Source organism: Pyrgilauda ruficollis, unplaced genomic scaffold, assembly GCF_017590135.1.
Source record: "Pyrgilauda ruficollis isolate IOZ18807 unplaced genomic scaffold, ASM1759013v1 scaffold24, whole genome shotgun sequence".
NCBI classification, from domain to species: domain Eukaryota; kingdom Metazoa; phylum Chordata; class Aves; order Passeriformes; family Passeridae; genus Pyrgilauda; species Pyrgilauda ruficollis.
In genome coordinates this window covers 3,962,256-3,986,677 of record NW_024523648.1, presented here as the reverse complement: position 1 = coordinate 3,986,677, position 24,422 = coordinate 3,962,256, and the positions used below count along the sequence as shown (strand labels likewise).

The 24,422-nt window shown below is 41.0% G+C and overlaps 2 protein-coding genes across 15 annotated transcripts in view; one reads left to right on the top strand and one right to left on the bottom strand.

Annotated features, from left to right (window-relative positions):
- ECHDC1 (ethylmalonyl-CoA decarboxylase 1) overlaps positions 1–11,326 on the top strand; it is a 42,730-nt gene extending 31,404 nt beyond the window's left edge. For all 5 annotated transcript variants that reach the window (XM_041469705.1, XM_041469704.1, XM_041469703.1 and 2 more), the window contains one exon: positions 8,132–11,326. In XM_041469705.1, the coding sequence (XP_041325639.1) occupies positions 8,132–8,537 (406 nt within the window). In that variant the 3' untranslated portion in view covers positions 8,538–11,326. The remainder of the gene's footprint in view (positions 1–8,131) is intronic.
- A 2,090-nt stretch (positions 11,327–13,416) lies between these two features.
- RNF146 (ring finger protein 146) lies at positions 13,417–24,416 on the bottom strand. 10 transcript variants are annotated; one of them, XM_041469711.1, is made up of 5 exons: positions 24,243–24,416; positions 23,050–23,170; positions 19,882–20,011; positions 18,714–18,860; positions 13,417–15,195 (listed from the first exon to the last, which is right to left on the bottom strand). In XM_041469711.1, exon 5 carries the CDS (start codon positions 15,192–15,194, stop codon positions 14,136–14,138), a length of 1,059 nt encoding a protein of 352 aa, XP_041325645.1. In that variant the 5' UTR covers position 15,195; positions 18,714–18,860; positions 19,882–20,011; positions 23,050–23,170; positions 24,243–24,416; the 3' UTR covers positions 13,417–14,135. The 10 variants fall into 10 exon arrangements, with proteins under 10 accessions (XP_041325645.1, XP_041325643.1, XP_041325648.1 ...); XM_041469709.1 differs by lacking the exon at positions 24,243–24,416 and adding an exon at positions 23,817–24,210; XM_041469714.1 differs by lacking the exon at positions 19,882–20,011.
- Between the last annotated feature and the right edge of the window lie 6 nt (positions 24,417–24,422).

The window sequence follows — 24,422 nt, the reverse complement described above, 5'->3', positions numbered from 1 at the left end:
CAGGAAAGATTATTAGTGTATGCAGTCTTCTTTTAGCCTATTGAAACTTGGAATTGCAGAGCATCTTTTAGCAACTGTAACCAAGATAAGCACAAGGCATGCAGTTTCCCCAGACTATCTTTAAACTATTTTGTCTTCATTTTTATGTTATTTAGTAGTTACCATTTAGTCATCTGTCAAGTGAATATCTGTGACTAAAGGATTTTCAGAAAGAGCAAACATTTGGGGGGGTTTGCTTTTATGATGCAGTAGTGGTCTGCATAGACCATCACCACAAGCATGTAGCACAAATCCTTACTTTCGTTGGTTTTACAGTATTTTCACTTTGGAAGTCTCACTTCCAAAGTGCTGTTGTTGGTCTGGAGTAGCAACTGCTACTATATCTAATTGCCTTATTATTTCTCTGCATAGGGCAGGAACATGAGAAGCCCTCAGTGAGAAAGAAGATATGGGAGAGATAGAGGGAATTAATACTAGCAAGTTGTGTTGGGAAAGCATGTAACTGTTATGGCTTGCCAATATTCACTGCATTTCTCCAGTTCAAAAATCTGCTAAATAGAATTAGCAAGGAGTTATTGATTAAATGTTTAATCTGTGTCTTTATGGTTCTTTAAAGCCTGTCTAATTAATCAAGTGAGATTGAAAGATAAGTGAAATTATTACTAACTCTTCTCAGGGTTAATCCACTTGTTAACATTTTCATAGAATTAGGGTGGGGTTATTTGGTAATAGAGGGTGTAGTAAGATGACTTTCAGAAAAATCTGTAGCCATTTTGTGTAGATAATCCCCCTTACAGAGTAGCTAGGTAATTATTTGATGGTGTAGTGATGAAGAGGCTGCTGAGATATTCCATTGGATAGGCAGAGAGGGATCATTTAGTCCCAGCTTGCTTTTTGGAGGAGATTGTCTTATTCTTAAGGGTCTAATTCTAAAAACATGTCATGAAAATTGAAGTAAGGACTGGAAGCTGCTAATCAGTGACTTTGCTGACTGGCTAAATTATTTTAGTGTAGTACTGCATATTTCTTCTGCAAAATATTCTTCCCACAGTACCTTGCTGCTTCAGAATTTATTTTTACTGCAAAAATGACTGGTTCATACATTTGTTGTTTTAAGATGAGTTTCTGTAATAACTGTGGAAGGCTTGTGTATTGGAATATTGAACAAGGCTTACAGAAGACAAGATGTCACTACCAGAACACTATGTTGTCATGTAATTAACTTTTTGGTGTTTAGGTTTCCAGGTCAGGTCTCTGCAGGCACAGACTGCAGCCTTACCTTTAGTCATTTCAGGCTTTCTGTGGTTTTGTGAAAGTATCAAGGCAGTAGTTCATATTCAGATTGTGTTTTCAAGGCTGTACTCAGGAATTACTTCTGTTGTTAAACATTCTGGGGAAGGTAGGGATTAGTTTTGCGGCAATTGCCAAGGAGTATTCATATATAATGCCTGAAGAATTTGTATCTTATTGCTAAGCAAGTTCTGTAGTTTCTTACACATACTTTAATTCTGTCTTTCCGTGGTGAGGAGAACAGGTATAAGACGTATTAAATGGGAAGGTGCATGATATCTGGTATATCTTTCTGACTCTGAGATTTGGAATACAGATACCAGATACCATTGAGGTACCAGTTAAACCTTACAAATCCAAATGCCATGCTAAAGAAAACTGAGAGAAGGCAGTGAGCTTGTAGGATTCCAAACCCCTTGGTATGGGCTACATGAACTATTTAAAGTAATGTGAAATTCCACAGTGCTTGGCTGCTTATCTTTGTGATTATCTTTGCCCAAACCTCAGGCTGACAGCATTTGCAGTCCCAATTAATTGCTCCTTATGGTCCAGCTTTCAGAGCTGCCACTTGCCTGTGGCATGATCCCTTAGTATCCCTGCCTGAGCCAAGGAACTGAAGCTACAGAATTATCTATGTGCATTTGCAGCAAAGGTGATGTTTCTCTCTTATGGAATTGCTTTCACATCCAACTACCTACTTCTGCCTTATCCAAATATATTATATATATTTGGATAATATATCCAAATATTGCATTTCAGCCATTCACTTTAAAGCTGCTTTTTTTTTTTTGTATTTAAGAAGCTTAAAATGCAGCCTAGAAAAGATTACTTGATTTATGTGGTGCACTGAACCAACCTGAAATAAAGGACTTCTGTTTAATCCAAAATCAAGGCTTTTGCTGTACAAATAAAAGAACAGGTAGTTCATTTCTTACTCTGATGCTACAAATTTAACAATCACAACTCTCTCTTGCTTTGTTTTAATGTATCGTAACAGTTTAGTTGACTAAAAACATACCATGACTGCATATGTTCAGCAGCACGTATGCACAGCAGCACATGTGCTGCTCTTACATACAAACACGGGTTTGTGTGTAAGAGCAGCACTTTATTTTTGCTGGATTTTGTATGCCTCAGCAAGAGAAGTGAGATCAGATTACTGGTAGTACCTGTGTAACTGCTGCCTGAGTCCCATTCAATTGCTTCAGGATCCCACCATCAATACTGGGATCTGCTGTGTCTGTGCCCTGGCATGCTGAGGACAATTGAATGAGATTATGAGGTGCAATTTGCTTGTGAAGTGGTGTGACAGGGATTGTATTTTTAGTGTTGAGAAGGTGCAGCTGGAAAATAGGGAAGAAGTGGACAATGGACTGGCTTTCTTGCTCACTTAAGGTCCAGCATGCATGTGAGAACTGCTGCTGTTGTGAATTGTCCTGGTAGCGCTGACCAAGAAGAGTTACAAAATCCTAAACCAGTTACACATGAGCTTTTGTCCACTTGCCAGCAAGATCATTAAATTTTCATGTCCGCATGGCAAAGGAAGTTCAATTTGCATGATAAACACCATCTGCAGATAATGTCATAACTGACCTCTCAACAAACTCTTGAACTTGCACTCCTAGCAGTGTGTATTTTAAAAAACTCTTTTGGCCATGTGTCAGCATAACATGCTGCTACTTTATTTTAAGAGTTAATTAAGTTGATGCCATATTGATGAATGTATTAGAAAGGGACAAATGTTGGGCAGAGAGTATGACAGCATTATACATCAACTTTGTTCTTCTCTGGTTAAAACAAGTGTTTGGCTCTTGGTAACTTTCCTTCTGTTTTTCCCGGTAGTTTCCTTTTTTTCCGTTAATAGCTCTCTTTTCCTGTCCCTGCAATAGTTGCATGTGTGGTTTGGGTGGTATTTCAGGTTTGTGTGGCCAGGTTTTAGTAGCAGGAGGGCTACAGGGGTAGCTGTAGGTAACAACTTCTGGCAGAAGCTTCTCCCGTGTTGGGTAGAGCTAATGCCAGCTGGCTTCAAGATGGACTTGCTGCTGGCCAAGGCTGAGCCAATCAGGAATTATAGTAATGATAGAATGATAGCAATGATAGCATATCTGAAAAGGAGAGAAATGTTACTGTGCAGTTGTAATGGTGGCCAGAGAGGAGCAGGGTGAGAACATGTCAGAGGAACTGCCCTGCAAACACCAAGGTCAGTGGAGAAGGAGGAGGGAAGGAGGTGCTTCAGGTGCCAGAGCTGAGATTCCCTGCAGACCATAGTGAGGCGGTTATGCCCCTGTAGCCCATGGAGGACCATGGGGATGCAAAGCTCTACCTGCAGCCCCTGGAGAAGACCCACACCAGGGCAGGTGAGTCCCTAAGAGAGGGCTGTGAACTTGTGGGAGGCCCATGCTGGAGCAGGGACCTACAGGGACCTGTACACCTGTGGAGAGAGGAGCCCATGCTGGAGCAGGTTTTCTGGTAAGACTTGTGGACCAACACTGGAACAGGCTGCTCTTGAAGAACTGCACTCTGTGGAAGAGTGAATCACACTGGAGAAGTTTGCAGAGAACTGTGTGAGTGTGAGGGGTCCCACCCTGGAGCAGAGAAAGGACTCTCCTTCCTGAGCAGTGGCAGAAACAACACGTAATGAACTGACAATAACCCCCACTTCCCATCTCCTTGTGCCAAAGTGGGTGTGTGGCTGACTATAGATATTGCTTTTTATCTGTCTGGGTGTCCTGCATCTATATTTTGCAAAATATGTAGTTCTACTTGAATATTTATTATTATTTCTGTTATTACTGTTATTAGAATTATTTAAATTAATATATATTATTAATTCTCGCTCTACATCATGCTAAAATCATGGATGTCTTTTAATTGTAGGCCTTTGACTCTTGTTTTTGGAGAAGTTTCCACTTTGTGTTGTTCAATCACCTTGCAGACAGGCATTACTGAAATCTATGGAAGAATGTAGCAGATTTGGTGAGGGAACTTACTGTGACCCAAAGACTTAAGCTCTGTTTATTATTTATATTAATATTGGTGTTTTTAGAGCAGGATACCAAAGTATTTGTGTGGGAGATAAAAGTCATCTCCTGCAGTTCTGGCTGCCATGTCAGGGTACAGCCATAGCTGGGGACCAGGTGCTGCAGCACTGCGTGATGCTGGCTGCCTCCCTTCATGGAGTGCCAGTCCACGCCAGCTAAAAGGGGAGGATCGGAAGTCAGGAGCTGTGTCCTTATGTGACACTGGGACTCAAGCAGGGAACAGGAGCAAAATTCAGGTTGCTGACAACACATATAATGTTTTAGGTGTCTTTTTTCCCTATAGTGGTTTTCAAGAGCACAGTTGTAGGAGCTTTTAAAAAGCATAAAATAGAGGGTGGCATCTGTCCCTCCCTAATAAACTTGATTAGTACCTTTGCCTTGTCAAAATGATGAATATAACTCAAACCTTGAAGTCGAGGAAATGATGAGGTAAGGACCAGCACAGATTTTAATATAGTCTTAGTCTATATTATACCTGATTATACCAATTGGAACTGATTATACCAATTGGAACAGCTTAGTAACATTAGTATTTATAATAAGCAGGTATGAAAAACTGAGAAAGTATATTTTTGTTTGCATTTTCAGCTTTTATTGTATATGCTCTGGCTTCAAGTAGCTGGGAAATACTTTAGCAAAGGAAAGCATAGCTGTTAGCTCACAGGAAGTACTGCCTTTGGGAAGCAAGTGTACCTTTATAAGGGTGGGATTTATTAGGCTGCAATGTTAATAAAAAGGAAGGTTTCTTCTCACGTGCATTGCCAGTGATGTGATGAGATGCGATGTGACAGTCAGTTGTTTGTGGGTGCGATGAGATGTCACGGAATGGAGGAATCCTCAGATCAAAGCGGGAGGATTTGTAACATTTAGTGCAGCTGAGAACATTTTGAAATGTACAGCAGCAACCTTTGCTGTAGCTCGTTTGCTTTAGATGACTAACACAAAATTGGATGTGGCCCATGGTGACTGTACTTTCTTCCTAGGGGGGTTGTAGTGTTTGTAACATGGAAATAAATGGTTCTCAAAGAAGGTTTCAGCTGCACTTTGGGGCTTATATTGCCTTAACCTCTTATTTCCAAATTAAACTGTGAGGATTTTGCTACCCTTCACATTTCTGAAGGATGCTTCCCTGCTTACTGTAACGTCTTCTGTCACTTTGCACGTTAATTACATTGAATAAATATTTTTTTCAGTACTGTCATGCAACAGATTTTCTTTATTAGGGCAGGGAAGGCATATGTGTAGGAGTCTAGCAATGTGATTCTCCCCTGTGATACAGGGGACCCAGATTTTAATATCTTCAACATGAAAGACGAAAACAGGCATACTGTTGAAATCGGGGTTAATTTTGTATTCATCTACTACTCTGTCTCAGGCAGGGCCAGTACTAGTTGAATAAGGTATAAACAGCTCAGCAATAGTGCTTTGGTCTTTCCAGCTTTTTCCTGTCTGCCTCTTTATGTTAAGTAATGCTTGATGTGCTTTTCTTACATAAATTCTTTTAATGGGAGATCAGATCTGTCATGTCTCAGAAGGTAGACTCAATTCCTTTCATACAATAAAAGGGAAGATATGTATGCGAGGCTGTAGCTGGTGGTGTTCAGAGGCTGATCCCAGGCTGGCTTGGCAGCTGCTTCCACCTCTTCAGACATGAGCTCAGGTCTCCGTTCCTTCCTGGGGCATGGGGACAGCGAGTGAGTGATAAATCTAACAGAGAGTATGGTGAGTGGTTTCTGTAAGCAATGGTGTGACTTCAGGAGAGGATTCATAGTTGAAAAGTCTGAAAAACCAAAGATACCTTTCGTAAGCCTGACAGCAGTCCAATACTACAGTTACACCTTCCACTGACTACCACTTATCTCAGTATTTTCTGTGGAGCTTGTTCAAAGGACCTTGTGAGAAGAGATAAATCCCAGTGAGGTTCTGGAAGCTGTAGTCTTAGAGTGTCTGTGTGAGTTAAGCTGTCAGTAGTTTACTTTCATTGAGTTTGGTTCAGTTTTCTCTCAGGGGGGTGAAGACTCTTCAGGGAAACAGAGCCCTTCTCACATAGTAAACATTGTCTGAAACATCTCAGCTTCAATATGCAAGTGCAACTTGGCCTCCCCTGACCTGTGGTGGCTGTCCGGTGAGACTGCCTACAGGTTGTCTAGCATCAGATGCCCACCTGCCAATGACCCTTTCTTTTCTAGTGCCTCACATTGCTCGTCACAGCTAGAATTAAACTCTTAATAATGTTTTCATTAGTGCTTTTCCAGTGAGACACTGGGTTGAGCAAATTGCAGAGTAAGCTGAGCCAGTAAAGGAGTTCTGGAATACTTGCAGAATCATTCTTTTGAGAGAAGAGACCTGAGCTCCCTGGGATTTGCTGGGTCTGGAAGCACTTGATAATGTTAGCTTAAAGCCTTTCCTCCCCTGCAATACTCTGCTTTCTTCCTTTTGTCACACAACCTTCCCCTGCTATCTCTACAAAAAGGCTTTCATGCAATCTGGCCCGTCAGCTGTTGCTTTTGTGCATTGTGCTGGATCTGGGATAAAGCGTAAGCTCTTCAATTCTGATGCTGTACAGTGTGGCATGAATGCTGATGGTGCTCTGGTTAAGAATAAGGCAACCAAGCAAATGTACAATTAATAATAACTAAGATGTGAGAACAGTGAGTTCCTAGAAATAGTTGCATTTTTAAAGGTTTTCCTTTGCTTTCCCCTTTCAAAGCTGCTCACCTCAGTATTTTCACTATCGAAAACTGCATGGTTAGGAAACAGACTTGTGTGTATACCTCAGTATTACAAGATTTGTCTTCAAAAAGCCAATTAGTGCTTGAAGTAGAAGCTAACTACTTCAAAAATGTAATTCCCATCCTTTGCCTTACAATCAGCAGCAAGCAACCACACTGCTGAACATCACTTTGAGAAAGAGCAAGCACTGGTCTGTTTCTGTACATATTTTCTATGTGTTTCTATTTCTAGAGGTTTTTTCCACTAACCTAATGCGTGTCAGTGTGACCACTGTGTGAAGACAGAACAATCTGCTGCAGCAGAGCTCCTCCAGGGAGATAGCTTAATGAGCCCTAGGATGAGTTCTTAAGTAAAGGACATGAGAAGCTGTAAAGAAGCATAGAAAAGAAAGATGTGACATCTTTGGGAAGAGGAATATTACTTGCCTGGTAGAGGGGAGCAATTCTATTACACATTGCAGTCATAAATGGAAAGCAGTTCTGTTGTGCATTGTGAGCCATAAGTTGAGCATCCATCCTGATTTCCCTTTCTGTAATGAGCAATTAGAAATCAAACTCACATGGATCTCTAAAATAAAGAACTAAAAAGCCCCACCCATTCCGTCATCACCACAGTGCTGACAGAACCTCCCCAGTTCAGATCAGTACTAAGACCACATACATTCTCTTGAGAAATATTTTGTATTTTAGTTTCCTTGGGTTTTACCCAATACCCGCTTGGTTTATGAATGAATTAGCAAGGCAGTGTCACACTGTGAATAAATGTAACATGTCCTCTGTCTGCAGCTCTGTTTTCAACTCTTTTTTAGAACTAGATGTACCAGTATGGGCACTAAGAATCTTGTAGCAGCATACGTATCTAATTTTGAGAAGGGCCAAAAGCTGCAGTTATGGCACCATCTGAGGTAAAAATTAAGATACTCCAGCTCCAGCTGTAATGAGCACTCTGTCAAGTTGTATCCGCCTTTGGAAGCAGAGGGGAGGAGAAAATAGAAAATTAAGGTCTTGAATCGAGCTGGAAACAAAAGTCAGTGCATGGATTGACCTCTGTGTGTTCTTCATTGACAGGTTGATGACGCCTGGGAGTGAAATTCGCTTTGTCCACAAGCACATGGGCCTGGTGCCAGGCTGGGGAGGAGGTGCCCGGCTGGTGCGGATTGTGGGCAGCGGGGCAGCCTTGCGGCTGCTGGCCGGGGCTGCGCGGCTGGATCCCGAGAGAGCGCTCAGCCTGGGGCTCTCCGAGGAGACGCTGCTGTCCTCAGATGGAACCAGAGCGCTGGGAGAGGCCCGGGCCTGGCTGAGTCAGTACACAGAGGGTCCGGCCACTGTCATTCGGGCTGTGAAAAAGGTGGTGACAGCAGGAAGAGAGCTCCCGCTGGAAGCTGCCCTAAGGACAGAGAAGGACATTTTTGGAACTGTGTGGGGTGGGCCTGCCAATTTGCAGGCATTGGTTAGAAGACCAAAACATAAATGATGGTTTATGCATAAGAAATGGGCTTCACTTTTTTGCAAGCAACGCTTTCAGTAAAGCAGCCGTTAAGCTGAATCATTTAAGGCCTTGTCCATTTAAAATGGCATTAACATTCCTGCCATTTAGGTCAGGGAGGCATATTTGGTGTGCAACCACAGAGAAATCCCAGGCAGATTCTCTACTGTCCTAATCACCCACTGAATCGAGATTAGTGAAATTACTATGTAAAGGTAAATACTGTGCTGAAAATAGAACTATAATTCCTTTGGAATGAGGATGAAGATTATTTTATTTGGTGGCTGGTTTTGTTTTTTTTTAAACTGGTATGGAAATTAATTACTTGAAAGATCTGAGGTTTATTCATTTGCAGAACAGGTGCATCTAAAGCTGCAAAATATGAGTTCACCAACATGAGACCAGTGTCTTTAAGCAGCTTGGAAAAGATGATTACTAGTGGGAGGATAGCTTTTATTTTTCCATTCTAGTTAGTTCTTTGTGCAATTGCTGAGAAAGTATCCTTCAATTTTAGTGGTACTTTTACAGGAGAAGCTTTGAGTTACTGAGAAGCTTCTAGCACTCGTTCACTATCACTGATTCAGGCTTTTAAATGTATTTTGCTATCTTCTCACTGCTCAAGGAATCAACTACCCACACATGCATCTGCCCATTCCCATATCCTGTACCTGTGCAAAGCTGCTGGCCTGGTTCTTTACACAGAATCTGGTTGAAATCTTGGAAGGCTGTGATGTATCATGCCCCAAAAAGGTTTGTCCTTAGGTGACTGGATGATGTGAGTACTTCAGCATTGTGGTAAAGATGTGAGTGGATATGTCTGTGTCTTTCTTCAATGTATTTTTACTGGTAGGGTATATTTGGGCTGACTAGAAGGTTTGGAACTCAGTCTCCCCTTCATGCCAGTGACTATGCAAGTAATTGGATAACTTAGTGGGGAAAGTTTTCCCTTTAGAAATTAGAAACTGACACAGAGTGCCTGCTTTAAAAATAAACATCTGTGAGAGCAAAACCATAAAGACATATCTGTAACTGAGAGTTTCCTGACTGTTGGTTAGGATGCACTTGTCTCTAAATCCAGCAGGGACTGAGATCTGAGCCAAGGACCTAAGTACTCTGTGGGAGCATGTAAAGAAGGAAGCTCTGGGCTCTGTGCCACTGCCATGACTTCTGACCAGGTATAACTAGCTCAAGATCATGGAACAAGCTCCCTTAAGAAAATAAGGCAGTATCTTGGATGGAAATCCATGTTACGATTTCCTAGTGTGGCAGGAGTCCTGAGTTTTAGACAGTTTGAGGACTTGGGGACAAATCAAGGTTGGGAATGAGGCTTGGATTGCCTGTTATGATTATGCAAGTTTTGAGCAGATTCTGTGATCTGCTGGGAATGTTTTACTGTGTAGTTTTCACAGCAATGAATATAGCCTGAAGCAACCAAGAGAAATGTTGAGGAAAGGGATGTGTTTTGAGTTGGCATCTCAGAGAAGATAAGGAACTTACCTCCACCCTGTTGATCCTGCACCTTTGCCTTAATATCTGAAGCACTAATGGAGGAAGATTTCAAATCTCTCTTCCCCAAAAATAAAGTTCAATTTTTCCTTTTAGGTTAGAGAAGAAACAGGAATGAGAACATGGGGAAGAGTAGTGTTTTGGTTTGTGCCTTTCTTCCCCCAGCTCCTTTTTATCCAGTAGCGCAGTAGTTACTCCTGTAACTGGGTTCTTTCCCATGCCCTAAAGAACTTCAAAACTGTTACTTCAGAAGAGTGAATGCTTTAGTATAATCAGGCAGCACGTGACTGTTTAGTAGTGAAGTTGTTCTGTTTTTCATGAAGTTTCTCAAGACTCATGAGGGACTTGAGTCTCCAGACTGCAGCATCACTGAACCTTCAAGGCACACTCCAGTCCATACTCATCCAGCTTTTCGAAGCAATAGCACATAATGTTGTTGTGAGTCAAAAAAATATGTTTTAAAGGGCAACTGATTATGTCTTTGCTTTTAGCAAGAATGAATGTGCCATTACTAATACTGTTATTCTTTTTAAAATTGATGTGACAATTACTTAGAACCTGAGTAAGACCCTTGAATCTTTTTTTCTTTTCTGTATTAGGCTCCTAAGTATGTTCTGTGTACTGGGTTATAGAAATTTGAGAGGGAAGAAATTGTAGGACAAAGGCAGAATCTGGTTTCTTTCACATTTTGAACCAGATCTGTGCTGGCAGTTAGTGAATGGTAAGTACACCTCTGGGGGATCTCTTTCCATTTTGATTTATAGACAATGAGCTTAATTCTCATTTCAGCAAATGTATTTCCCCAGCCACCCTTTCTGTTTTGTATCAAAGGCCAATGTTTGCTTCTAAGAAAACAGGGCAAATAATTAACTATTACACACCAAGACACATTCAGAACAGTTTCAGAGAGGGTTATGGAAACCTGTTTTGCTGGTATCATAAATATACCAAGCATAGGTACAGGACATCCTGAAGATCATTACAGTTTGTGATCAAGGATATTGTGAGTAGTGTCATACCATATTCTCTGGTTTATTTTCTTCTAAAAGTAAGTAGAGCCCTTCATACAAAAACCAGCCCACCTAAATTATCATGAGTGCTAAGATGAAAGTTCCAAACTGAGATGAAATGGAATCCCATTTTACCCATTTGAAAGCTAAATGCTTTATTCACAGAATACTTTCTTATCATCTTAAAGTGACAAATGTCTTTAACCAGCAGTTGATAAATGTTTGTATTTTCTTTACAATTATTAAAGATGTCAAGCTTCATCTCAGGGTTTTTTTTTCCCTTCTAATGGTTTAAAAACAAACAAGCACTAAATACACAAACTAATTAGAAACATCAAAATTGATAGTCCCAGTTTCCTAATTAAACAGCATGCCAGCTTTTGTATTTCCTAGGGGCTAGTTTGCCAGCTTCTTCCTCAGCAAACTAAGTTTCCTTTTACATTGTGAAATGTCTGTCTTGTTTTTCTTCTGTGTAGACAACGCAAGGGTTTAATGGGAGTTTGGATTCTGTACCAAGCCTGTAAAGGTTGGATACTGGAGATCACTTTTAGCAATACAGATACTTCTATCTTATTTGCTGCTGATAGAAATATATTTACCAGATGGTCAATCTAGATAAGCAAGGTGTTCTTGCAGAATGCTTGTGTCCCTATCTGATTTATAATTTTTTTAGCCATGAAATAGGATTCCTGTATCTGTGGTTATCTGTTCTGGAAATTATGAGATGCTGTAGATTTCATAGTATTTAAATTTCCTTTCTCATTTTCCCTTCTGCCTCACTGCACATTTATCTGGCTATGCTGCACAAGTTGAAAATCACTTAGTGCATGGAATTACAGTCAACCACATAATGCAGTGTGGCTGTGGCTTTGCTAAAATGGACAGAGAACACATTTCCTACTGAAAGTAACGGTTTAAATATAAGATGGGAATTATCAGTTACTACTTTTCCCTAGCTTGATCTGGGGAGTGCAGTTGCTACTCTGACAGCTGGCTATTAAGGTCTCACCAGCCTTACTTTAACTAATTTTAGTGTTTCACAGCTGCAGTCAGCCAGCAGAAGCCAAAAGCAGCATCACGGGTGTGGGGCTGAACTCCCAGCTTGGGTCAAAAACCCCAAGGATAATCACTGATAGAATTATTTGTAGACTGTTTGGGCTGTAAATCCTAAAATTAAGTATATAGTGGGTCATGTTCCTCTATTTTCTTTCTTGCTTTTTTCAACCCATACTCATGAAATGCGTGCACACGGCTGACGTGTTCTTTGTGAAGGCTTTTGCAGTACAAAGTCATGCTTTGGTTAGAGCCACTGTATACTAACTCAAATCAGAGAAATGAGACAGCTAGCAACTAAAAGAGAAAAAAGCATTCCATTCAGTTTCCTTCCTGAAGTCCATGTAATTGGCATATTTCCTTATGGGACTGGAAGATGATAGTGACAATCTGTGATCAAGAGCATTTATTCCTAACTGAGAATGGAGAAAATCTTCCTTATTCCATCCTAGTCTCACCTGCACTTTCCTGATCCACTCATCTCACCTGTAGGCAGCAGAGGGGCATAACTTTGTCCAATATCAGACACGTCATCCATCATTACAGTAACAAGAACATTATAGATGTTTAAATCTACCATTTGTAAAAGTCAGCCTTTTTAATTCCCTTCAACTGGTTGCTTCCTTAAAGCAACTTCTGTCTTAAGATCAGTAGTACTTATGTATCAGCTACTGTCCCTTTCTATTCTGAGATAAATATACTAAGAATTGGAGTTTAATTAGCTTTATTTTAAAAGAAAGTCCAAAGTCAACTAATGCTGTTTCTCAGTCTCAAAAAAATGCTAAAGAACTGCCAGAGAGATAAAAGACAAGCTGTGTTTCTCAAGATCTGGCTTTTAGCATTCAGAAGTCTGTTGAAATGCAGCTCCCACACTGCTAATCCAAGCACGAAACTACCATTTCTGTGCTGCCACCACAGTTTTGCTATGAACAGATGAACCGCACTACAGTCCATAATATCCACATCCTTAGTTATAGGGTCAGCTTTGATAACTTACTTTTTTCTTTTATCAAAATTCCTGCTGTTAAAATAATGCTGTGTGTTACTTCTGCCTGCCATCAACAGTGAAGTGAGTTAATCAGCTCTTCAGATGTCTGTGTTAAGCCTGCAACTTATGATTTTTCAGTAAAAGATGATACTCCTACATCATTCTGTTTAAGCGACAGCCAGTCAAGGATGCAAGAATGTCAGGATGCCACTCAGAACTAGTCCTCCCTTCTGGTAAACACAGGAAGCTGTTTTATGATCATTTTCTTTGAACTTCCTTCAGTGAAGTTCAATTAAACTGGAAACATATCTGAGATTGTTACTGATAAAATGTAGTTTTATTAAATTATAAATTCTGTAACAAAAACAAGACAGATCAAGAAAGATCTCAATAAACAAAACTACAAGGACTAGATGGCAAAGCCAGTGAAAAAGCCATGGAGAGTGTAAAGGTAAGGACTTGCAACACAAGTTAACAGCATTTTTACATTTCCATTGAAAGAAGGTAAATGATTGCTCTCGTCTAGTAAAAACACATTTTAACTCCAAACTCACATCTATTTTCTCACATTAAATTAAGCATCCTGCTCACACCCAACACCTTGCCTGATTCCACATAGCTTTAGTGTTCTTTTCATACATCAATCCATGCAGAAAGTAGTAAGACACTTAATGCAACAGTCAGATAATGAAGACAATTCAAGTTGTACAGTAGATATACATTGGCCAAAAAGGGATAGAGTATCTTCAAGGGGAAAATGCTACAAAATAAACACAAGACATTTTCAAGAAAACTGGGCATTGCTAAAGAGCTTTCAAACCATTAACAGGACAACCCAGTTTCCTAGAGTTAAAGAGTCTTCCAGCTGAGACATGTTAAGAGACTTAAGTTAAAACAGGCCAAAACTCTTTTCTCCCCTTCACCCCACCCTCCCACCAAACACGCTGCTAGGTTTGAGTGCAATGCCAATGTGGACAGAAAATTTACAGAAAATTACAACTGAGTATTTTTTTTCGCATGGCTCTAGATTTAAACTTCAGTGACTGTGCACTGTCCATCTGGCCTTCTAGATCTTACGCTTGTGTTTGCCACCCCACCCCCTGCCCCTGGTCTATCTGCTCCTGCCTGGCTTGCACCAGCACTCAAGTGTCTCTGCTGACCAGAGGATGGGTGTTGCTGAAGGTGGGCAGACACATCCTCGCTGTCGCTGCTGGCATCCGATTCGGTCTCCTCAACAGAGGTGTCGGGGCCTGGCACCCTACCAGAAGATGATGATTCGCGGTCTTCTTCTCCCTCTCCCCTGTGACTCCTTTCAGCCATACTGTCTCCATTTATTTGCAAGTGGGAAAAAGAGTTCTCTAGAGAATTGCTTGCATCAGGTGATGGCGTCGAAGGGCTCACGAGCTGACCATCTAGTGCTGGTAGGGGCCTCACAGAAATGGATGCTAGAGGCTGCACAGCTGCAGCCCCTGGAGTCAGTGTGCTGTCCGCACCGTCAGCGGAGCTCTCTCGTGCCAGGCTGACAGTGTTGGTGTCACAGTCCAGCCTCAGCCCAGCCACTCCCTTCTTTGGTATATCTATTATGTCCCGTTTTATTTTTCTGCGACGTCCATGCTCATTTCTCCTATACTGAACCATATTTTCAAGGTCTGCCACATATAAAAAACCAGCAATTAGCATTTCAGTGCTCTTTTTACCCTTGGAAAAGGCATCTTCCAGCTCTCTGCTGGTACGTTCATCATACTGCCACCAGCCATTTCTACCTTCATAGTACCAAGCATATTCTCCATTGCCTCTGCTTGCTGCTTTGAGTTCTTCTGGTGACAGTAAGGTTGGCTTGTCAAGAAAATCCTCAGGAATCTCCTGCCGGCAGAGTGCGCATCGTTTCCCAAGCCAAGAAGCGCCCTTAACACACAGATAGCAGAAAACATGTTTACAGGGCAGACTTACTGGATGGACACAAGTTTGCAGACAGATAGCACATTCAGGAACTTGCAGGGAAGGTGCTGCATTGGTACATGACTCATTTGTCTTCCTATTTGTGGGAAGCATGTTGATTGAATGATCTATCTCACCACAGCCAGCCATCCTGCAGAGGATCAAAGAAATTTAAATCAGTTTATTATGTCAACTTAAACTAGCACCTCACATCACATTTCACCTCAACATCCACACAATGAGATGTTTACTTCAAATTAAGGTAAGTTATTGTTTCCTGAGGTGATGGACAACATTGAGTACTGGGAAGATTTCTTTTGCTGATCACCAACGTTTTATCTGTTTAATTTGCAGCATGTTAACATACCAAGTCAGAAAACAAACTTTGGAATTTCCTCTGTTCATTCCCTGAAATAGAGTTGATTAATGAACCTTCAGTCAATCAGTTACTTTGGTACCTCCTCAGGAAATTTAAAGAAATTTTGGTTCTTTCCTCAAGAGATGACGTAGCTGCAAATTGAACTTAATCTCTCTTCAGACTACAGGTGATCATCTGTTTGATTAAGGGACTTCCTGAACAGAATCTCGGACTAGGTTTACACAATAGAAAATATGCCTGACAGCAGCATCCAGCTGAAGAGGTCCCCCACTCTGTTTCTTAGTTCCTGTGCACCATGATGGTACACTACCCTCAAACTGAGCTCAGAACAACCACAGGGCTGCAGAAAGAACCAGTCTGAAAACTGAGGTGGCCTTTTCAGAAGATACCTTGGACTCCTTTTTCTTAAACATCAAGTGAACTCCCTGATACACGTGAAAGGAATCACTGTACACCAGCTGAAGCAGCAGTGTATTGCAGAAGACACACAACTCTGACTCGCCTGGCTTGTGAAGTCATTGCCTTTACTTTTTCTGGCCATATCTTATTTCTGTTATTAAAGATGATTTTGTAACTGTAAGAAAATGGGGAATGCAAATCTGCATCACTGTGGCATCATGTAGGATTTAAGCAGTTGAAGAATTCTAGCCTAAATATGCAAATGCCTGCTCAACTACATTTTTGCCATGGCAAACTTTCACAGTCTGTTTCATGGTAATTTTTCTTTTATTTATTAACAATCAAAACCAAATACCAGATACCAAATGAGGGAGGAGAATGGGCTTTGGGGAATGGGGCCTAAAAAGGTGCCTTTTTTCTTTAAAAACCCCAAGAAACTTCAAGACTGATATTCAACAAAACAGCCTTTCAGTGAAAGTGGTCTTTGTTTTACAGGCAGCTAGGAATAGTTAATGCAAAACTACCACAAGCATGTGAGCCAAAAGGGACCTTTAGAATCACCTAGTCCAGTCTCCTGCTCCACATGGCACCAACACCAATACTAGATTAGACCAGCTGTGGCTTTGTCTAGCTGAGTTTTTTTGAAATCTGCAAGGATGGAAATACCACAGGCTCCCTGGACAGCCTGTTCTAACATTATACATATTTCTAACAAAATGTGTTACCTCAACAGAAAATGCCTACTATTACTGTAAAAGCTTCCACTGTTTTAAAAATCTTATAAATATATGCTGACATTAAACAAAAACCTATGCTTCAGTATCTATATTTATCTTTACAATAATATATCATATGCTATTTACTTAAAACATGTTTCTGTACGCTGTCTGTTCCCTTCTTTCACTAAAATTTCCTCTTCAAAGACCAATGCCTCTTTAATCCTTTTTTTATAAAATAATTATTTTAAAAGCTCTACGGCTCAAATACTTTTTCCTGAAGTAGCACAAAATTGTATCCATCTATGTTTCAGTTTCATATCTGAATTTATTTTTCTGAGATTAATGACCAATCTGCATAACAGTTCTTAAATCAGCATGCCAGATACACATACAGCATTACCTACCAGCTGGCAACTGTGCTTTTACTGCACAGCACACATCTGTGAGATCCATTCTAACAATGTTGTCAACAAATTGCTTTTTGGAAGCCTCACACTTCTGAGGATGTATTTTGCGACAGATTTTTATAGCAAATGTAGGGGTTTATACCAAGAAACTTAATAGAAAAAGGGGAGAAGAAAGTCTGTTGAGATTTCAGAATACCACAAACACAACCCAACCATCATTTCACAACAGAAGAGCTGAAAGAGAAATCTATTTATTGATTAATTTGTGCTAACCATGGCTAAGGGAAAGTATCTTTATTTTCAAGTGCCCCCACAATGCAAAAAAGCACAGCAGCAGAGATTTTTACTTCCATGCTACAGTTTTACAAAAGGATGCTTCTCCCTGAATATCCACTATGAAATTATCCTTTTCCGAGTGAAAGAAAAGATTAAAACAACCTGTAGGTAAGTAACTTCTATACAAGTCACCTATCATAATTAAGATTTTGGAGTGATTAAAATGCAATGCGGGGATCAAATAGGCAATGCACTTTGGTAAACCAAATTGTAATACCATGAGCTAAACTAAAGAGTTTACCCTGAGATAAACCAAAAGAAGAATTAGAAGTCCTCACCTGTTCACTGAAAGCAAAAAATGTTAACATTTGAACTGTGCTCAATAGGTCACCCATTAATTTGAGGCATCACTGGTTCCTTACTAGATCAAGATAATAATGCAGGATATGAAAAGGATTAAATGTTTGATTTTTAATGACTCTAAGGAAAATTTTGTGTATAAAACACATAGAGCTGGAGGATCAAACCCTTATCTCTGAAAGTGCTATGCAGGAACATAAAACTCTGATACGATAAGCACAACTGCAGTTGCATGTGCTCAGAATTCAGGACAATTATGCACTTGAAGATTTATATCAACTACACAGATTCTGTCTCACTTTTTTTTTTTTAAAGCATCATGCTAATTAATATTCCTTTTTTAATTTACCTTTTTAATATCAAATCTAGGTCATGGAGTTTGTTTATAAGCTGGTAGGAGGATGTACACATAGGTTTTTACTGAAGAGGTAATCCTTAGAACGGAGGACAAACATCTTGGACTGCTATTCTGCTATGTTATGGCTGTGGAAGCACTTCCACTGCAACTTCATAGTACTAAGAATTAAACAAAACTGACTACACAGTATTTTTCCTGATATTAAAAGTAATATTTTATAACAAGGTTCAAACAAGGCTGTTTTTATCAGAACTGTTATCAAATAGGAAAGCTCTATGCTTGGGGGGATTGGGTTCCCTTTAAAACACTCCTGGCATCATGAAAAATCATATTCTTGACTACTGACTACTTGACTAAGAATTAACTAAACTCAAAGAATAATTCTAAAAATAATTTTATCCTCAATTCAGGTACAAATAAGGGACCAAAAAGAACCTGAACTCTGCATTTTAACAAATACAGCCTAAAACCGACTGAGACAGTATGGAATTAGTCCAAAATTTTGCGAGATCCCACCTCTTGTGGTTTTTACTGGTAATCTTAAATAATACAGTTAATTTCTAAGCTATGGGGCCTTCATCAAGACATGAAGTATGGAAGACGTGATGTGTAACAACTACATGAAAAGACCCCAGGCCTTCTTGAACTCTAACGGAAGAAAATGTAAATTCCCATAAAATCACTTCAAATTCCAGGTCAAATTATAACTGCAACTAAGTAGTCCATCAAGGAGCTGACCCGTGTAAGTTCATTAACAAAACAACAGCTTACTTTTTCTTAGTAATTTCTACTGAAGCATGCCACAAGACTGAAATGTCCTCTCTTCAGACGTCTCCAGCTAGGATGGCAGGTCCTCCTTCCCAAGGCTGACTCATTCCTGACTTGTCCTGCTCAATGGTACACTACGTTTCAGCTTCTCTGTGAATTAACAGAAAGCAAATAATACCACCATTACAATGTTGTCCAGAGGTACGAGCAAGCAAATACAATGCCATGGTTCTGTTACAGAAAGGAAATTACTATGCTTTTATTTACTTGATGCATGTTATTTTCAATAAAACTATCACCGGACTTTTGTTTCATTTTTTGTAACCATCAATTTTGATCCAGTTTTTATTTTGATGTCTGGCTCAAAAAAATAATCTTTTTTAAAGCATTAGAAAAGGAAATTATTTTTTACTCTAGTAAGTTAATTGCATATAGTGACCACACAAAAGGAGTAAAAGACCAAAGTTGGGAGCATGTTATGTTTATGCAAATTTAACCTCTAATAAATGATCCCTTATATTTAGGAAATTTGGAAAGTCACAATGGCTTCCTGAAGCTTTTTATAAAACTATCTGTATGATACCATCCCAAAGGACCATCTAGCCATGTGTGTTGTCCTGACACAGACTAGTATCAGATGCTTAAGGAGAAAGCAGTGCTCACAAACAGCTGATTTCCCCCAGGTCTTCTCCATATTTCAATCACAAATTTGCCTCTTCATATTCCAAGGCTCACAGCCCTGAATCCTCATCCTCTTTTACAGAGATCATTGCATCCATTTAATGAATGAACCTCAGAACCACTCAGCACTTTCTTCTTTATAAACCTATATTTGTATGTCCTCATACCAGCTTATAAACAAACTCTATGACCTATATTTGATACCTACCAAAGTAAACAAACAAGAACAAAAATTAATTAGGACCTTCCTCTATTTCTTTAAAATGCCCTGATGGGCTCCAAGGTTCAACAACAGAAAGAGTGCATATGATCTCTAAAAAAGAGGACAAGGATGCAACTCAGCCTCCACACCTCAGAGGTAATATACCCCTCTTCAGGCTAGCAGATGATGTCAGTCACAATATATCTGGCGAATGCCACCAACCAGAATTTGAGCCAAGTCACTTCACACAAAAGTATCACTAAGTGCCACTAAGTGCCTAACAAATACCTTAAAAGTTCCTACAGCAGGGAAGTAGGAATCTGCAAACTCAAAAAAGGGAAGGGAGACCATCACTCTTGCATTCTCACAGCCTAATCACGAAGGTCTTGACCTAAGAGAACCACCTTCAGTGAATCCTCTGTAAAAAGACAGTGAATCCTCTGTAAAAAGACACAGAATCACCTCTTCCTTTTGGTCTGTAGCTTTCTGGATGATTCTCAAACATCTTGAACTACAGTTTCCAGTAGCTGCAAAACATTACATATAGGAATGATTTGAAGTAGACTTGAGAATGTCACCTCTTTGATTTCAATTTGTTCAAGGAAAGAATCACTTCAGCATAAATACAGTGCAGAGCAGACATGTAAGAGTCCAGTAAAGTCAAGGAGTGATAAGTCCCTGAAAGCACATGGAGTATTACAGTGTTCTGTGCTATAGCCCTTCATCAAATGATTGAATATTTATCATTAATAATATCAGAGTGTTCAGATGACTTCAGTGCGTGAAGCATTACTCAAATATGTTATTTTCTTTGTAGCTGAGCTCCATGTAACATTTTGTACAGCTATTTTTAGAATGAGCTCCAAAAGAAAAATGCAAAAATTAACAAGCCTATCCACACCTTTTCTCCCCTCACAGTTCTAGCAGACTTCCTTTCTTCACACATCAATCTGAGACCAAGAGCGGCAATCGCGTTAGAATTGTGGCTCTACTAATGCACTGAGACAAGATACTATGTTTTCAATGATCAAAGAGACAGCTGCAACAAGCCTGACGCTCTGGGTGTGGTATTCAGTCCTTCATCTTGGGAGCTGGCTTTCTGTTACTTCAATAGGTATCACCCGAAGCCTTTTATCTACTCCCTCATAATGCTCTACTAGAGGTAGCACATCATAAAACCAAATGCTATGTGGAGATGGCAGAAAAAGGCTGGGTCAGTTTTTGGAGATTTCTTAGTAAATAAAAATGCATACACATATTCAAGCTATGTAATTATACCTAAAAGAATCCAAGGAAGACATAATTACAGGATTGTGATAAGGCAACCTTCCAACTGCGGCAAAGGTCTTGAAAAAAACTAGTTCACACACTGACAGCAAGTAACCCCTACAGTTCATGACATTGCTACTTATTTAATAAGCCAGTCTTGAAAATTCTACTAAATGGACTGACAAACACTTGTGGTTACACACACCCCCCTTCTTGGATGAAGACTCCTCCTTTGAAGTCACCTGGGTAAAGGCTGTGTTCTATACTTAGCAATTAATTTTCTCCTTTTCCTGTACTATGAGGAGTTACGCTATCTGCAGCAACCTGCAGATATCCCTTCCTAAACGCCTGCATCCTATTACATACTGATTTTGAAACTTTAAAGATGCAACAGACAGAAGGACAATGCCACAGGACCATCCTCATCCAAAGTGAGGCTCAGCCAGCATGGAACTGTTCTCTTTGTCCCCTTGAAAGTCTCTCTTACTGGAAGAAGTCATGCCCATTTCTTATGTGCTTTAAGAATTTCAAGTGGTAGACTTCCCACCAGACCCATCTCCCAAAATGACTTCAGGTTCTCCTTAAGAACAATGTTAAGCTTTTACTAGGTCAAGATAGAATGAAACCATTTCTAGCCAGTTCAGCCAACTGTGCTCGTTAAATTATGAGACCCAGTAAATTATCAGGCCCAGAACAATTTTTCCACCCTTATTCCTTTGGGGAAAAAAACCAGCAACAATTACAAACACCACTCCAACCCCCCCCCCCCCCCCCCCCCCCCCCCCCCCCGCCCCCAACAACCAACCAACCCACTGAAACCAAAATCAGAAGCATACATACTTAGGAAGCCAGCTCATATATATTGATCATGAGTTACCTATAGTCTTAAGTTTCCTCTGTAAGTAAAATATTAGCTTTTTAAAAACACACAAGTGCAAGTGCAACACTGGTGAATTCAACAAATATCAGCCTAAGACTATTATATGAGTCCTACTTCAAATAACAGAAATCTAGGAATACTGCAACTCCATTCAGATTATTTCAAAATAGCTATCACAAATTCATTTTCCCCCTTGAAAACTCAGCAGAGTTACAGTATTCTTTCACAAGAGTAAATGTTCTTCTGTAATTAAATATTTGGATTTTTTTCCATCAAGCTCCCTAATTTTTAACTCAATTGGTGGGTAGGAGAGGAAAATGATCCCCTGCATTCTGCCCTTCCCCACAAGTAACCATGAGCCAGACAATGTGGGAAGAAAGAAGGCAGCTGTTTTATTTAATGAGAAAAATCACTCTCCTGTCTGATGGTCTGCTAGTGTCAATACACTACCAGCTCAAGGTACTGACTCTCATCAGATATGTTTAAATCTGTCCCTGGTACTGGACAGCACAACAGATAAATAACCTCACTGTTTCCTGTGCTTGCCTACTTTTTTTCTATCTGTTTCTTAAACTTAGAATATTCTCAGGAATTGCTGATTGTGATGAGCTGCCTGTCATTCCTTATCGTTGGTTACTGCATATTAGTAAACCCCAAACATTTATATGTGTGCTTGGAATTGAATCATAGAATAGTCAAGCGCAGAACAGGCAGCCATTTCAGTATTAAAATGATACATGGATTGAAAATGAGGTTGTTCCCTCATTACAAATGTTACAAATGGAGCACTCGAATTTTGAGCATATATCCTATTTCAATCTATTTAACAAAGAAAAATGTTAATTTCTCACTCAAAAGCAAAAGTGTACAAAAAATGGCAAAAAAATGGCGCAGAAATTGGTTCATCTTAAGTTACCAATGCTTCAGAAACTCATGTAAGTACAGGGACATCTCTTCATGTATATATATAGATATATACATACTTGATTAATATGCACAGAAGAGAGGAAAAAAATCAGTTTCAATATGAGAACTTTTCCAGGGACTCACTATTCAATAGGCTGTAAAAATACTGCCGTTCCAGCTCTTTAAATAAATGACAACTCAATTACATCTAAATTGATGCAATATATTTTGAAGGAAACAAGAACAAACTTTTTTTTTTCACTCACTACAGATTTTGTATTATAGCAATTTAAACAACTGGCACTTCATCAACTTGGAAAGAAAATACAGTATTAAACACACAAGACTATAAAGCAAGTTCTTGCAAAAACGTTCAACATTTAATATTTATTCAAAATTACCAAATGAAGATTCAGATTTCAGCATGTCTTCAATACTATTTCACGCTGTAATTTTTGGTACCACATTTCTAGAGATGCTTCGGAATCTATTTTTGAGTAGCCCACCGTTCAGAGGCAGCAGCTAACAAAGCAAGAAGGTTCGGATTTTTAGTATTAGAAACCTGACAGAGGCAAAACGTTTAAAGCTCTGCTCCCTATTCCTCCTTAAAATTGTTAATATATAACTGCATATTACATACCAGTAACAAAACCCACAGCGTTTCTCAGGCGTACCACTGAAAAGCTGTACTAAGATTAAAACCCCCCCACCAGAGTTTCACTTTAACTATTTCACCATTCCGATCGTCTTATTCGTACAAAACCCTCGCATTTACTTCGTGTTTTTCAGCGGCGGCAACACGTACCGCGCCAAAAGCAGGACCCGTTTTCACATTTCACGTCCCCTTTCAACATCCCTAAGGGATGCAAAGCAAACACTTGAGCCGAGGCGGTCAAGCACAAAGAAACAAAAGCACTTCTATAAGGAACACTTAGTTACTTCAGTCTGCCGCCGCCGTGACCGCCCGTGCCGCCGGCGGCAGTGACCGAGGCGGGCCGGGCACAGCGGGGACACGGCAGGGGCCAAGGCACACATGAGAGCGCTGCCCATGCCCTGGGAATCAGAGCGCTGCGCCGGCCCGGCCCGGGGATTCCGCCACGCGTGACGCCGCCACGGCTACTGCTCCTGACCTATTTTACTGCCCAGCACAACGAAACCCCCGACTCACATGAACCAATACGGTTGGAAAAGACCTCCGGCCATCGAGCCCAGCCTAAGCCCGGGCCCGGTCAGGCACTCTGCGCGCACCTCGCTCCGCACCGGCGTCGGGGCGCCGCCTCCTGCAGGGACACGGCTCCGCGGAAGGGGGCCTGGCCCGGCAGGAGGGACCGGGAGGCTTTGCCGGCGGTCCCGGCTCTCATTCCCAGCCTCTCGGGAATGAGATGAATGTGCGGGGCCTTGGGAAGGGCTCCCGACAGGGCTCAGCCGCCGCGGCCCCGACACCCGGCACGTGACCCCGCGGGCGGGGCGGCGGCGGGCGACACCCCCACCCGCCCCGCCGCCAAAACAATACCGGGCAGGGCTCTGCCCGCCGGGCAGCCGCCCCTCGCTCCGCTCAGCCCAGCACGGCCGGCCTTTTGTTCAGGGCACTCACCCGTGCGGGAAGGCCGCGGCGCCCGCTCCAGCTCGGCCGGCGGCGGAGGGGCGAGGGGAGGCAGCGCCGCCCCGGCACCCGGCGGCCGCGCAGGGGGCGCTGTCGGAGCGGCCTTTGGTGGCCAAGGCCGCCGCCGCCACCGCCTCCCCCCGACCGCTCCAGCTCGGGCGCGCCCGCGGC